Source organism: Ornithorhynchus anatinus, chromosome 8 (genome assembly GCF_004115215.2).
Source record: "Ornithorhynchus anatinus isolate Pmale09 chromosome 8, mOrnAna1.pri.v4, whole genome shotgun sequence".
Lineage (NCBI taxonomy): Eukaryota > Metazoa > Chordata > Mammalia > Monotremata > Ornithorhynchidae > Ornithorhynchus > Ornithorhynchus anatinus.
The window spans coordinates 17791183-17807428 of NC_041735.1; the positions used below are offsets into that span (position 1 = coordinate 17791183).

The following is a 16246-nucleotide window of genomic DNA, read 5'->3' on the forward strand; positions in this document are numbered from 1 at the left end:
ACAAGAGGATCATGATGCAAAAAATTTTTCAAACATTACCTTTCTTCTCCATCAGATATGTTGAGTTTAGAGTGGGCTAAAGTTTGGATTTTCCATGGACTTGAAGCTTATGGCACCCAATGCTACAATTTATTTTTGCCTTTATGATAAACTTCATTAATTCACAGTATTTTCTATCTTTATGGGAAGCGTGAGCCTAATGGTGGAACAATTCTAAAGTCAGGTGTGGCAGACTTGTTTCTTTCCGGGATTAAAAATTTCCCTCCTTTTCCTACCAGAGTAATTAGAGATAACTACACTTCCAGGGTACTTTAAGATGATCTTGTCACAAATTCACTGAGAACACCTAGTTTGGGGGATAATTTTGGATTATGAGTGTACCTCTTAGCTACCCAGAAATTCTGAGCTTACCTGGTCCCTCAAAGGGCAAGAGTTTGGATGGAATTGGGTCCTTAGCACTCAGTGGAATCAGGTAGAGGTCCTTGATGTGCCTGTTGTTATTAGCTACAACACCAAAACGGCCTCGGCTGCTAAAATAGGAGTAGAGAGAAATATAGGCAACTTCTTCCTCTTCAGTTGCTGGATGGAAGCGAATCAAACACAGCTCCTAAAATGTAAAAAGGGGAAAAAGTTGACCTAATTCTACTCTACTAAGTAAACCAGTGAAAGGGACTTATTCATACAGAAACTAAACGCAAAACTGGATCAATATGAACCAGTCATATTTAAAGGGGAATCTTAAAATTCATGAAACAATATATTGCCAAATTATAATCAGTTATGTGCAAAAAAGCCACAATTTGTTAATGGCATTAAAAAAGGATGCTAAACAGAAAAGACTTCTGTTTTAGTTTAATATATTAGCTTTGGGGATGGGGGTAGGGTTATGTTTTACTTTCCTGGATAAAATCTGATTTACAGAAAAGATATCAGAACGCTTTACTAAAATGAAAGCTATTTCCCCATTCTCTATAGAGTGGATTTTAAATGAATACCTTAGAAACAGAAGATTTGAGTTTGCCAACATAATCCCAGACTGTCTTCGGTGAGATCCTCCCACCAATATGAATTGTATCTGGCAAATCCTAAACAGAAAAGCATTGGTTGAAATTAGTGGTTGAAAGGATGGATTAAAAGGTCAAAACTGTAATTCCAATGAATTCAGCTATCACACTTTTAATATAGCTATGCACTACTCCCATGAAAGTGTTGATAATTATATTGCAGTTCACTTCAATAAATAATTAGGAACATGGCAATTTAAATAAAATCCTCCAACTTCTTTTAACTGCAAAGGGAGTGCAGACTGCTGGGGAATTGGAAAATAGCTACAGGTGTTTGTGAGAGAAATCCAAACAAAAGATCCCATTTGGATTGATCAAATCCACTCTGTTTCTTCTTTGTGAAGGAAATGTACTTTTAAACTAAATTTTGTCAACCCTCCCATCCACCCACAGCATTTATATGCCCACTCTCCCAATATTAGTTGCCTGCTTTACATGTCTGCTTTTCCCACTAGGCTGTATGGTCCTTGACAGCAAGCAGTGCTCTAGTTGCTCTTTTGTACTCTCTGTATTGAAGTTTGGCTTTATATGTGTCTCTTAAATGGAAGCAGTTTTCACATGATATTGCATTAGAACAAAGCAGTAAACTCTAACATCGTGAAAGCTACTGTGTTAAATACTAGTGCTTTCTCTTCTCTCATAGGATTTGTCAGCATAATGTGAGTATGAATTGCCACACTGCACTTGAGAAGGAGTGCGAGGTCTCGTTGACCAAAGGACAAATCAAGTTTCCCAACTGCTGGTCCCACCATATAAACTTCAAAACTATACGCCTTTTAGTATTTGTTATCTTTAAGATATTTAGTTAAGCTAAGTGGACATTCAGTTAAGAGAGCCAGACTACAAGGGAGTGAAAATTCCTAGAAGCAAAACACCCATACACACATTCATCCATTCTAACCTCACTGAGGTAATCAAAGCACCCAGAGACAGGGTATGCCTTAGTGACAAACTTCGCTACACTTTGCATATTAATAAATCCTTTCCAAATGGTGTTGAGGCGAGACAGGAAGAGGGAAGTATCTCCTTCTTGAGGGGACCGTGATTCCGGGATGCTGCAAAACAGAACCATAGGAAACTGTGTCAATTTAAGCCTTCCCTTGACTAAACGATGCTTGAAAGTTACAAGATTCTTCAAAAGCATCTTATAATGGAAGTTATAATCCTGCTTAATGAATATGTCCCCTTAATCTTAATTTAATTTTCAGTAAAACTACTTCAGATTTCAAAGAAAATGGATGGGCTGAAGGGCAAAATACATGAAAAGGAGGACTTTTCCCTTCTTAAAATACCACATATTCTTTTTTTTAATGTTGTGCACCTTCCATGATACATGCACAATCCCTGTTAATTTCTCCTCTCTATTAAGGTGGTCAATTTTGCAAATTCCAAATGGAGGGGCATTTTGGACAGCACTTTAATACCTAGAATTTTAAAGGAGAAGCAGCGTGACCTAGAAGAACACGATCCTGGGAGTCAGAGGACCCGGGGTCTAATCTCAGCTCTGATACTGGTGGACTGGAAAACAGCTGGGATTTACTGAGAAACAGCTATTGGACACAGGAAGTGAGCAACAATGTAAAAGGAAAGCTTGTTGTGGGCAGGGAATGTGACTAACAACTCACATTGTATTCTACCTAAGCACTTGGTACAGTGCCCTGCATATAGCAAGTGCTCAAAATGATGATGATGATGATTAAAATAATTTGAAAAAACCCAACACTATTCTATTGGATTAGAATCCTATATAAATTACATACTTAATATTTGGTGATGGCGGAACCACTAAATATCTTGGATCTGGTGATGAAGATGGTTTTGCCAATATGGATTTTGGTACTGCTGTGGGGGTCACAACAGGTTTCGGCATTTCTTGTTTTGTCTCTCCAGTAGATGCTCCTTTGTCTGTAAGAGTGCCAGAACTAGTACGCAATGCTGAAGCAACAGTAGAACTGCTCATTGCAGTTCGAGGATCCCTGCCAGATACAGTTACTGTAGTAGTAACAACTCCAGCAGCACAGGAGATTGGGTAAACTGAGCTTTCTTCCAGCACAGATGGCTCTGCATTACTTTGTCCCTGTGATACTGGAAAATTTTTTTCCACGTTTGGTTGTGGAATGTTTTCGACATCTGATTCAAGAGTAGCGTCATCTGCGGTTTCAGAAGCAACTTCGTCAGTAGACTGAGCAGTAGTCCCAGACACGGTGCTGTCATATTTTGACTTTGGTTCCACCTTCTTAGCCGAGGTTGAATTTTTTGATTTCTTTATAGCCGGCTCATCTTCTGATGACTGTACCTGACCTGAAAAATTGAAAGAAGTTACAGGTGTTATGCAGTTTTCAAAATGAAACAAAATTATATTATATAGCATACTGTCTTAAGGCAGAGGATACTGCTTGCTACTGAACCTAAATTGAAAATAGATATGCCCTAAAATAATTCTGTAAATATTTTTTAAGCCTCTACTGAAGCCAGAGTTTGTTCAAGGGTCCAAGTCATATGATTTACAAGAAACTGATTGAATAACTATTTTAGTCTCCATATAAAAATTTGAAACTAATATTTTGCTTGATATTCACCTGTACAGATTTTGCAATTCAGGTCAAAAAGATGAGCTCGATGCTGACTTGTTGTATCTTTTAACATACTGCTGAAAATATCAAGGAGAGGAGCATTGCTTTTTTCAGGTGCAACTCGGGATGATTCTTGCTGCTCCTAAAAGTAGACACAGGATTTAAAAAAATCATTTTAAAAAATATTCTCTACAAATTGTTAGCATTTTTTTGTTTACACATTTTAAAAACAATCACCTGAAATAAATTTTGCCCACAAACATTAGTCATTTAAGTCCTTTTCTAGAAAAAATGGTCATGAAGTACAATTGATCATAAAATGTTTACATGTTAAGAGAAATATAAATTATAAACAAAGAAATGAATAAAATGCCTTACCACACTTACATCTGAGTCTGACACTGGTGGAGAATCTTCCATATCTGGTATAGCTTCCTGTTTAGTGGCAGGTTTCTTGCTTTCATTTGGCTGTTTATTTCTGGCCTCCACCTAAATGTTTTTTAAAATAAACAAATTAGGTTATATTTCAAAATATCATACCATGTTGGAATAAAACTAACCTGTGATTAATTATAGATCAATCTGGAAAGTAACCCATCCTCCCTGCCTTCTGAACCAAAGCAGAATATTCTTCCAGAACTGGGGCACTGTAGTATTACTACTTACAGATTTTGTGGGCCTCTCTTTCCATACTGACAACTCTTTAGACAGAAGTTCTTCAGGCTTCATTCTTACAAGTTTTGACAAAGGAATTTCCTCACGTAGAACACGGTGAAAGAGTCCCTGCAAAGAAGCAGTTTGGGGTTTTTTTTAGGCTAAAATTCCAGTTCACAGAAAGAACATGTCACCAGTGTTATTTATTGAGTACCTACTGGTTCTAGGCACTAGCGAGAGAACAGCAGAGTCGGCAGACAGGTTCCCTGCCCACAGTGAGTTTACACATATCGCTTAGTACCGTGCTTTGCACACATAAGCACTCAATAAATAGGACTGAATGAATGAACACGGTACTCTGGAAACAGCCTCTACTGTAGCTATTAAACGGTAAAATTCATTTTATGTTACTGTTGTCAAATTGCACCTTTCCTTTTCAAATTGCAAATGTCAACCACCCTAATCAAAATTTATTTCTAATCTCTTAGCATTCAAGTATACATGCCCCATTAATCACCACTTCGTGCACAGAACTCATTTTCCTTCTTTCTTTGCCATTTATTTTAATATCTCTCCCATCATACTGAAAACTCCGAAGGCAAGGATTGTTTCAGCATGGGCTTGGAAGTCAAAGGCTCTGGGTTCTAAATCCTGGCTTCACCACTTGCCTGCTAAGTGACTTGCCCAAGGTCACACAACTTCTCTGTGCTTCACTTCTCTCATGTGCAAAATGGGAATTCAATACCTGTGCTCCCTCGTACCTAGAATGCAAGCTTCATATGGGATCTGATTACCTTATATCTAATTCTACACTTAGTACAGTGCTACGCACAGAATAAACACTTAAGAAGAAATACAATTATTATTATTGTACTCGTCCAAGTACAGTGCTCTGCACAGAGGCACTCAAATCCCATTGACTGATCTACTTTTGTTCAGGGTTATTGGCCAAGTTATATTTCATCCAGTTCCCAAAGTCTTGGGATGCTGAAAATTATGGTGCATTTATGTGGTTTCCGATAAAATTTTAGTTTTGCTTACAAGTTTCCCCATAGAATGAAAACCAATACACAAACCTGATTTTTAGGATCCTTGAGGTTAAACATAATGCTGCGATATTTACTTTTGTAACGGTTGTCTGTAACGTGAAACAAGTTAAACAGTTCCTTCTCAATATGCAGGGCAATCTTTCCCACTTCATTTTCCGTCATTATTAAGTCATCACTATCATTGACTCTACAATGTAAAAACAAAAGTTGAATATTTAAGGCATTGTTTAATTTTTATTACTGTGTTTTAAAGATTAGACTGTAAGCCCGTCAAACGGCAGGGACTGTCTCTATCTGTTGCCGACTTGTTCATCCCAAGCGCTTAGTACAGTGCTCTGCACATAGTAAGCGCTCAATAAATACTATTGAATGAGAAGATTAGGTCTATCATTCTCAATGTGAACCACAGTGTAAAAAATAGACTGCTCTTCTCTACTGCTACCAAATCATTGGGCATTACTTAAATAATAAGCGCATTAATGCTGATTTTGTTTGGCTAGATGCAAGATCTACAATATTATATTCACTGAGAATGACTTGCTGCTCCTAAAAGTAGACACAAAAATATTCTCTACAAATTGTTAGCATTTTTTTGTTTACACATTTTAAAAACAATCACCTGAAATAAATTTTGCCCACAAACATCAGTCATTTAAGTCCTTTTCTAGAAAAAATGGTCATGAAGTACAATTGATCATAAAATGTTTACATGTTAAGAGAAATATAAATTATAAACAAACATGTTCAATGCACAATTGAAACTGGGATTTTTTTAAACTTTCACTATTACTTCAAAGATAGTTCAAAATCATCTTTTTTTTCAATATATGTCATCTTTAAAACATCCTAGGAGGTTTAAATCTCAATATTCTTCAGTCCCCATTAGGTAGAAATGCTGCTCATGTATCTAAAATTACAGTCCCCAAAACAGATGCAAGTAGCTCACCTTTTCCACAAAATCTCTTTTAGCGATCGTCGAATATTCTGTCGAATTTGAGAATTGGGTTGTGACTGAGAGGGGTTAGCTCCAAATTTTGCTGCTACAGATGAAGAAGTAGGAATAGAAGATCCTGCTGTCTTTTTAACCCCCCCAGTTAAAGACGACAGACTTAATTTTTTAGAACTGGATCCTGCAGTGGCATAAGAGAGTCCAGACTGTTTAGTAGTTGAAACACTGCCTGATGTAGTGGCTGAAAGCCAAGATTTTTTTGGGATCACACCTTTGAAATTTCCAGGAGAATTTTTAATTGGTTGTTTGGGAACTGATGGGTTAGAAATTGGTGTGGATTTTTTGGGGGCTAAATTTCTAGATATAACAGATGACTGCTTTCCGACTGCAGAGGTCGAAGTTGAAGCAACCACTTTTTTTGATACAACTGGAACTGCTGACTTATCTTCAATCCTCTTTTCTTCTTTAATAGCTAGAAAGAAAAAGGAAAAAAAAACTTTGATGGAAAGCACTTAATACCAAAAAAAGGTGAAACTATATACATAAACAGGATCATTTACTGTAATGTACATATTCAAAAAAGTCAGAGTAAAATACATTATTTCCAGTTCTAACACTTAGCAGAATGAAGCTGCACCACATTCAATAGATCACCTTCAAAGATTACAGACAACAGCTTCATCATGAATGTATGAGAAAACCAAGCTAATTCTCACATATTAAAATTACAGATTTTAGCAGTGACTGTATATTTCCATTATTCATGAATGTGAGTATTCAGCACCTGGATCAGGTTAAAAATCATTCAATACGGAATCCTGAGTTTTAAAAAGCTTTCAGTTATTGTCAGATAGCTAAATCTGGGATTTTGATAAAATAAACCCCTTGTTCTAGATTGCACAATAATTTGTTAATTATGCTAAAATTGGGAGTACAATCAGAGGCACCACTTGTTAACTAACAATCAAATCCGGAATCCCGGGCATAGAAATGAAGGCAGGAAAATCATTGTTAGGCATGGCATTTTATATAGCCTTTGTTTATAATAGCTATGCATCCCGCATGGAATTTCTTCAAATGACTGTCTCCACTTGAAGAATTAATGAACCATATAAACAATCAACCAAGTTAACACCAAACATTACAGGAAAGTCAGTATATTTTACTTTAATAATAATAATAATGATGGTATTTGTTAAGCGCTTACTATGTGCAGAGCACTGTTCTAAGCGCTGGGGTAGACACGGGAATCAGGTTGTCCCACGTGGGGCTCACAGTCTTCATCCCCATTTTACATATGAGGGAACTGAGGCACAGAGAAGTGAAGCGACTTGCCCACAGTCACACAGCTGGCAAGTGGCAGAGCCGGGATTTGAACTCATGACCTCTGACTCCAAAGCCTGGGCTCTTTCCACTGAGCCACGCTGCTTCTCTAAACTTTAGACATTCAAGGTCAGGTTGATTCTCTTGAAAATGTGCAGTACAAACTGAACTAAAATCAAGGAGGGGGAAATTACACTTGTCGTTTGAAAACAATGGGGGTGGCTAAATAATCCCTTTATAACACACTAAAAATCTGCATAAACCCCCACTCCCTGATGGTTTCATTTTCAACAGATCAGGATAGTCTTACTCAGATATAGCTGAATCCCCAAAAAAGAGAATCAAACACCACCATTACAAGAGAACTAGACCACACCCATACTTAGTGCACAGTAAATATCCAACAGGACATAAAGCCAGCAAGTGTGTAAAATGACCTCACTTAACAATAATTGATAAATATGGTGTTCCTTAAACACCTATGTGTCATGCACTGTTCCACCCGAGGTTGATGCATGTCAATGAGGTCAGACACAGTGCCCATCCCACATGGAATTCAGTTTAAGTAGGACGGAGAACAAGAATTAACATTTCACAGATGAGGAAATGGAGGCACAGAGAAGTTAGTTGTCTTGCCTAAGGGCACAGAGAGGGCAAATGGCAGAGCTGGAATTAGGATCAAGGTCATCTGACTCCCAGAACCATGTTCTTTTCCACTAGGCCATGTTCCATAATAATAATAATAATGTTGATATTTGTTAAGCGCTTACTATGTGCCAAGCACTGTTCTAAGCGCTGGGGTAGACACAGGGAAATCAGGTTGTCCCACGTGGGGCTCACAGTCTTAATCCCCATTTTACAGATGAGGGAACTGAGGCACAGAGAAGTTAAGTTACTTGCCCAAAGTCCCACAGTTGGCAAGTGGCAGAGCCGGGGTTCGAACCCATGACCTCTGACTCCAAAGCCCGTGCTCTTTCCAGTGAGCCACGCTGCTTCTCATCAACTTCCTGAGTTCTCAAAGGCATACATGGACTGGACCTGGGGCAAAATTTGTGTTTTGAAGGCTTTTTTTTTTCTTTTAGAAAAATGTGTTTGGCTTGATTCTGTGTAGGGCAAATCTAACGTGAAATACCAGCTTGCTACTGGTAATTTTCATTTCCTAGCCTTGATGCCTAATCACTACAATGGGTTGTCCATTAGATTTTATATTCTTCTTGGGCAAGGACTTATTCCATGTTCCTCAGCAGTAATGTGCTATGCAAGGGAAAGGTGCGCAAAGGCTGCATGCAAAGACAAGGAGAGCACGGAATTACAGTGAAAGGAAAGTGCTATATAGCTGGCATTAAGATAGCTGGGATGAATGATGAGCCCTGCAGTCTCAAGGAATTTCCTTCAATAAATTAAACAGTAAGATAGCAATGGACACATATCACTTCTACTTGTAGTAGACCTGCGTGTGCCTTCCTCGGCCACACCACCAAGAAATGATCAGGGGGTCAATCATATTTACTGAGCTGCGTGAAAAACCCTGTACTATGAAAGCGCTTGAAAGAGAACAATACAGAGAGTTGGTAGATACATTTCCTACCAATAAGAAGCTTGCAGTTTAGTGGGGAACTTATGGTCAAATTTCAGAATTTGAGCCGCTGATCATAAATATAACCTTATGGCTACTAGCCTCTGGTAAATGTCATCTGCTTGACAGCTTTAATTCATCTTTGAATAACTCACTGTTAATAACCACTGTTCACGGATCACAGCTGATAGCCTGGAAATCGCTGCCCCTACTAGAGTATTAGAGGACAATAATAATTATTATTATGGTACTTGTTAAACCCTTACTATGTGCCAAGGGCCATTCTAAGCACTGCGATAGATACAAATTATTCAGGTTGGACGGTCATTGTCTCTCATGGGGTTCATGGTCTTAACCCCCATCGGATAGATGAGGGAACTGAGGCCCAGAGTAGTTAAGTGACTCACTCACTATGCAGACATGTGGCAGAGCTGGGATTAGAATCCAAGTCTTTCTGACTCCCAGTCCTGGACTCTATGCACTAAGCCATGCTGCTGCTCACAATCTCTTTTAAATTGTGCAGATAATTGAGTGTTTTAAAATATACGTTTAGGCCACAGTTAGTATTTTGTTCCCATATAAAATGCTCAAAACAGAGGCAGGTTTATTTTGACATGCTTTAAGTGGGAGGGAAACTGTCACTATCAAATTAGCTGATACCTTCTATTAAATGTGACTTTCCATTTCTGGAAACTGAAAGGGAAATCTTTACATAGAGCCATAAAATATTGGGGGGCCTTTTTTTATATATAAACTCTTATTTGACTTTACATTACAAATCTCTTGCAAAATACTAGAAAATATGGAGACAATACCATCCTTGTAAATCTTATCTGTAGCTTCCCCTTTTACAAAGCCCACAGATAGTCAGAATTTGAATATAGGCATTTGAGAAGATAGGTGTTATCCCTAACCAAGTTGCATTTTTTAAAGAAAGCTCTACCCTACATATTAACGTGGGAGTAAGCATTAGGGAGGTTAAAAAAAAACCTAAAGCATATATAACAAGGATTAGAACACTGAATCAAATTATTTAAGATATTTGAAAACAGTGGCCACTGTTGTCCCGGGATTTAGATGTGACTGGGAATTTCTCAAACTACCACATCAAAAGGACAGCTCTAACATATAATAATAATGGTATTTAAGCACTTGCTATATACTAAGCACTGGAGTAGATACAAGATAATTAGGTCACAGTCTAGTAGGAAGGATGACAGGCATTTAATCCTTATTTTACAGATGAAGAAACTGAAGCACAGAAAAATTGAAGTGCCTTGCCCATGGTCACACAGAGGGCAAAACTTAGACTGTGAGGCCTATCTGGGATAGAGACTGTGCTGAATGAGGTTATATTTTTTTCTACTCCAGTGGTTAGGACAATGGCTTATATATAGGAACTGCTTAAAAAGCACCATTAAAAACAAAAACAAACAACAAAAAAGAACAACAAAAAAAAAACCCTAGCAGGATTAGAATTGGAATGCAGATCCTCTGACTGGTCCACTACCAGCCTAGCAAAATAATAATGAGCATCAAGAGGGTGGCCAAAGGCAGCATTAAAAAACACCAAACCCAGAGACACATTACCCTGGAGTCCTTGGTGTAAAATGACATAACATGTAATTTTGAGGAAGTCTATCCCAACAGACTTTCTGTAAGGAGACCTCAGGACCCTCCCCCACCCACTCCAACATGGTCCAGAGTCAAGTCCATTTAAACACAGGTGCCATTTCTAAGATGCTAACTTACTGGCAGGAACTGCTGAGATGTGCATGTAGTGTAATTGATAGCAGCTTGCTGTTTAGTAATATAGGACATGGGAATCTGGTTCTCTATTAGCTGAAAAGCAGACTCCATCAAAAAACCAGACGAATGGCAACCCTAATTATTCATAAGAATTTCTTCATGGGTGGCAGATTGGTAAAGTATAAGAGTACAGGACGAGGAGTAGGGAGACCAAGGTTCTAATCCCAAGCATTGGCTTGCTGTGTTACCTTGGACAAGTTATCTGATTTCCTAATCCATAAATTGGCAATGAAATATGATTTTTCTGCCTCAGTGTGAGGTGCTCTCAATCCTTTATCCTGAGCATTGTAGAGTGCCTAGCACAAACAAAGTGCTTAATAATATAGTTTTAAGTGCAAATGTCTTTAGAGCACTCAGCTTTGTTGCAGCAAAGAAAGGCATTTATCTTCTAGCCACTTGTTATTTACAGGCCATTATCATAATCTAATTAAGATTCAATTCATATAAGAATTAGTTGCTTCGACTGGGATAGAGCTTGATAAAAAGATTTAATGCCATTTTTGTTGTAATCATAAAACAGGTTTTTTAAAGATACAAGCATTTCATTTCTTCCCCACTTGATGAGCTTTTCAGGCACTTATTACATGTCCAGATCTCTGTGGCAATTTAAAAAAATGCCAGGATGCATCACATCACCAAGAAGGGAAAATATTGTGGTGGAATATTCAAAGGGTCCCATTGGTTCCTGTGCTGGGCAGCAGTGGCATGGGAGAGAGTCAAGGGCGGAGACTCAAACTTACTGAGTGGAAGGCGGCAATGGTAAACCACTTCTATATTTTTACCAAGAAAACTCTACAGAAACACTACCAGAACGATTGCAGATAGCGGTGGGGTGTTCTGGGAGAGATGTGTCCATGGAGTCACTACGGGTCAGAAATGACTCTTTGGTTATAAGACAAGATCCATTGGCTCAGTAATTTCCTATCACTGCTGATGTTAGAAATACATTTTGGATGAGTATCCTTCACAAATCGAATCCAGGGTATGGAGTAGTGATGCTCAGATAGACCTGAATAACGTATAAACTATATCTACCCACTGCAATACACTGTGTGTGGTTCATGAATCAAGGATATAATTGATAGTTCTTATAAACTAAAACCTTGATGATATAGTTTTAACCTTGGGGGAGCTGGAGAGGGGGACGACAGGGACTTGATGAAGAGTGGTCCCATCAGACGTGGTTGCACATTCCGACCGAACCATCCCCAAATCTTGCCTTTCCTTTTCCTCCTACCACACAACTGACTTTAAGGGTTATAGGACTCCTAGCAGACAGCAGTGGTTGAAAAGTCTATAGGTAGGTTCGCTGAGTTTTGGAAGGCTCTCGGAGCCATCTTGAGGGATATTTCCACTTACTCTAGAGAATGAAGAAAGTGCTGCAGGGGATTAGAGGCCACCTCAAACGGCACCACTCCAAGACATCAAGCGTTAGTACCCCTTTCGGGGTTCACCTTTTAAGGACACTACTAAGATACCACCCAATCTCCAAATAATGACAGCGTTAAGATTTAGCAAATAGGCTGATACTACTCTGCCTATTGTGCATTTGTTCCCGTGATACTTCAGATACACCTAAATTTGAAAAAAAAAAAAAACCAACAAAACAAAACCCACTAGGGCATGGCATTATCAAGCTTGCTTTCTAACCAATTAAATAAAGTCTGTTTTCTATTCCATTACAAGGCAATCAAGGTGATGTGGAAATCAAGTTGCAATGTTCTAAAAAGATGCCGTTCCAAAAATGCCCACATTTTTCCTTAGGAAATACGAGGCACTGTTTTTTTTTCCTCCCTACATCGCATCTCTTGTCTTAAAAGGTACTATCAATTCTGGCATTTACGTGTCAAAGGAATACCTAACCATGACTAATTCTAAAAATATACTTTTCAATTGAAGGAATTGATTGATTTGAATTTTACCTAGGACCAAAATAGAATGCTAAGAATTATCCTAACCCCTGCTTTTCCTGCTTCCTGGCCTACTTCCAGGCAAAGTGAAAAATCAAATTCTGATTTACACTGATAATTCACTTGAGAACAAATTATACATTGATATTATGCAGAAGTGCATATTCGGGAAAAACTGAATTTGTATAATTTTCGCCTGAAGTGTCTCCTTACTGAACTTTAATTAGAAATCTCTCAAAGTTCTAAGAAATTCTTCTCTTATAAAAATTTCAACTGCAATTCTAAAACAGGCTACTGGTTTCTGAATTTCTAATTGGGGGGAGGGTCTTGAAAAGTTAACTAATCAAAAATGTCATGCTCATCTACCAAATATTAGCTGTGCACTGAGAGTCACTACCAATTCTACTGAGTGCATGGGTTGAAGGCAGGCATGAGACACATTTAAAGCCCCGTCTCCATTTCCCTGAATGAAAAAAGAATCTTGACTTCATATCCTTATTCTTGTCCAACATTAATTTTATTGCCCTTCTAAAATATGAATGATGGCTAATTTGTCAGATTCCCTTTCAAGGCTTCCCTTCTTCCCTTGTCAACTATATCTACTATGATTGGATTCATATATGAGGAAAATATGCCTATTTCCTTCCCCTACAAAAGATTCTTCTTTTTGTACTGTGTAGGTATAAATTTTTAGGACATGGAAAAATAGTCTTTCAAACCCATGTGAAATGCTGTACAAAAGTGTGAATCCCAATTGCATGTATGCAGCCATTTACCTTCTGATTTCTTCTTGCTGAATCTCTCTCCAGGTTCGTTTCCACAGAAAACTGCTTCAGAACTTCCATTTAAGTAAATGAAAGTGACCCGAATTTCATGTTATCTTTCCAAGTTTGCTTCCATGGTTTTGGAAGCTATGTGTATGTTCATGTACGTGTTATAAAAAGTGCAAAAGTAGTAAGTAGTCCAACAGCATTTTCACACGAAAAAATACCTGGAATTCCTGAAATTTCTTGCGAAAGACAGTTGGCTTCTTCAGCGACGTGACCTCAATGGTATTTTCAAAGGTCTTTCCTGGAGTGCAAGTATCTTATAATCTTATAGATTATAGGACACATCTGCAGCATTTTACTGCCATCAGGATGGTCCTCTTAACAAATGTGGGTGGAATTTGGGCAGATCTTCAATGAGACTATTGCCACATCCCCCGGCCCCACCCACTGGTCCCAAATGGCAGAGGCACTGGAGCGAAAATCAATGTCAAACATGGGGACCAGGCCAAAAGGCAAGTGCTGCTCATCAGATTGTGTGTGCAAAGCTGTTGCTCAGGTTCAAAACACTCGCTGTTTTTCTGGTTGTCATAAACAAATTTTGGAACACTACTTTAGCTCCAATCAAAAACTCACAAGAATGTCAGCTGCATAGTTACCAAGGTAAGAGTCGATTATGGGTATATTATGAATATTGGAAGAATACAGCCAGTATCAAATTATCAATGTATGGCCCGAGGAAAATGTTAAAAATCAGGGAAGCCATTAAAATAAGACCAGCCAATCACACAGAGCCAACTGTTGATTAAAGGAGAACAGCACCGCAAATACGCACACCCTCCTGAGCAAACTTCATTTTCGTCATGCATTTCAAATCTCTCTCCACCGAACTTGTACCAGAGCTACTCTAACCAATGCTTACTTTGTCCTGGGAGAGGTCTGCTTGAGGCCAAATAACAGCACCTCTCCAATCTTCTCCCAGCAGGAACACTTCGGGGTGGAGGTGGGGAAATGAGGAAGGTTTGAGGATTGCAGGCTCCTCTACTTCAAGGACCTTACGCTGCAGGAAAGGCAGCATTGGTCTCCAGATTGACACTTCCCTTTCTGTTGTGTGAGAAGCTAAGAGATGCTGAGAGATTTCAGAGGCTCCTCATTGGCGGCTCTGGTTCCCACTCCAGTGGATTCTGGTAGTTCCATTCTTTCCATTCTCGTTCTCACCTGCTCTCATCCCTATGTTGCTTGCTGCAGCCCCTTGGACTCTGCCCCAAGGGGTGTCAGGACAACAGCATAAAGTTCTGAGGCTCAGACAGCATGTTTGAAGCCCTGCCCCTCTCCCTACTTTCCCAACCTTCTCGAAGAAGGAAGACATAGGCCCCGTATAACATACAAAATGGAGATAGGACCCAGAATAACAGAGTTGGCTGTATTATGTAACAGATTTCCTTCCAAAGTCAGAAAAACATACTTTAAGTGAATACTATGCTACAGAATCTATAATTCCTTATATGTTGTACATGTAGATGGCAATGTGTTTCCTTGGGACCGGCTTGCTTCTTACTGACATCTAAATCCAGCAATGTTTTTAAAAAGGGGACACTATTTTTAACCTGTAATAATGTAACTAGTAAATTATTCATGAGTTTGTTTCTCCATTTAACCGCTTTCCTTTTTTTGCTCAACACACCATTTTTGAGGAAAGTTGGTTAAAAAGAGGGCAAGGGACCTACATAAGGACACTAATTCTGAATGGACAGAGATACAATTTGGATGTTAGTGATCCATGCAGTTTGACACATTTGTCAAAATCAAGCTTTTTCTTTAGAAAAGTGAAACGAAGCAGGGAGGCTATAATTAATGTAGACCATATTCCAGCTGATTTGGATTTAACAAAGTTTTTTGGAGATAAACTGAAGTAGTAGAAAATGTTCCTCTGAACACTATCATAGATTGCTATTTTAAGTAGGTCTCTAAAGAGCCTATATATTCACAAGTATTTCCAGGAACATATTTCAATTCTTTTCAGATCAATAACAAGATATAAGCTACTAGTACTTGAAGAACTAGTAAATGGCGGAAAGAAAATAGTGCACAAATAGCCCAGGAACTTTTCAGCACCAATGGTTAGGGGAGAAAGGAAAGGGGAAAAAAAAAACCCACAAGGGCAATTTCACATATTACAATCAAGCCCAAGGACTTACTAGTTTCTTTTCCAAAATATGTATTGGGAGCTGAATCCAAAAGAAAAACACATTTGGAACTAGATTTGCTACTTCTGGGAATAGCACTGATTTAGGAATTTTCTAAAGAGGCACATTCCTTTGAGGTTGGTACATATCAAACATACATTTATAAATTAGGACTGAATTTACACTGAAGTGTTAAAATAAACTCCCTTAATTTGTCTGCTGTGTAGCCTTGGGCAAATCACTTCACTACTCTGTGCGTCAGTTACCTCATTGTGTAAAAAGGGGAATGAGACTGTGAGCCCCAAGTGGGACAGGGACTGTGTCCAACTCGATTTGATTGTTTCCACCTCAGCATTTAGTAAAGTACATAACAAGCACTAACGAAT

The 16246-nt window shown here is 38.5% G+C and overlaps 1 protein-coding gene across 1 annotated transcript in view; it reads right to left on the reverse strand.

Annotated features, from left to right (window-relative positions):
• Positions 1-16246, reverse strand: part of DIDO1 (death inducer-obliterator 1) — a 36227-nt gene that overhangs the window by 14385 nt on the left and 5596 nt on the right. The window contains 9 exon segments of the mRNA XM_029070673.2: positions 412-607; positions 996-1085; positions 1966-2119; positions 2825-3365; positions 3644-3779; positions 4025-4126; positions 4304-4420; positions 5368-5527; positions 6287-6761. Of these exon segments, the coding sequence (XP_028926506.1) occupies positions 412-607; positions 996-1085; positions 1966-2119; positions 2825-3365; positions 3644-3779; positions 4025-4126; positions 4304-4420; positions 5368-5527; positions 6287-6761 (1971 nt within the window).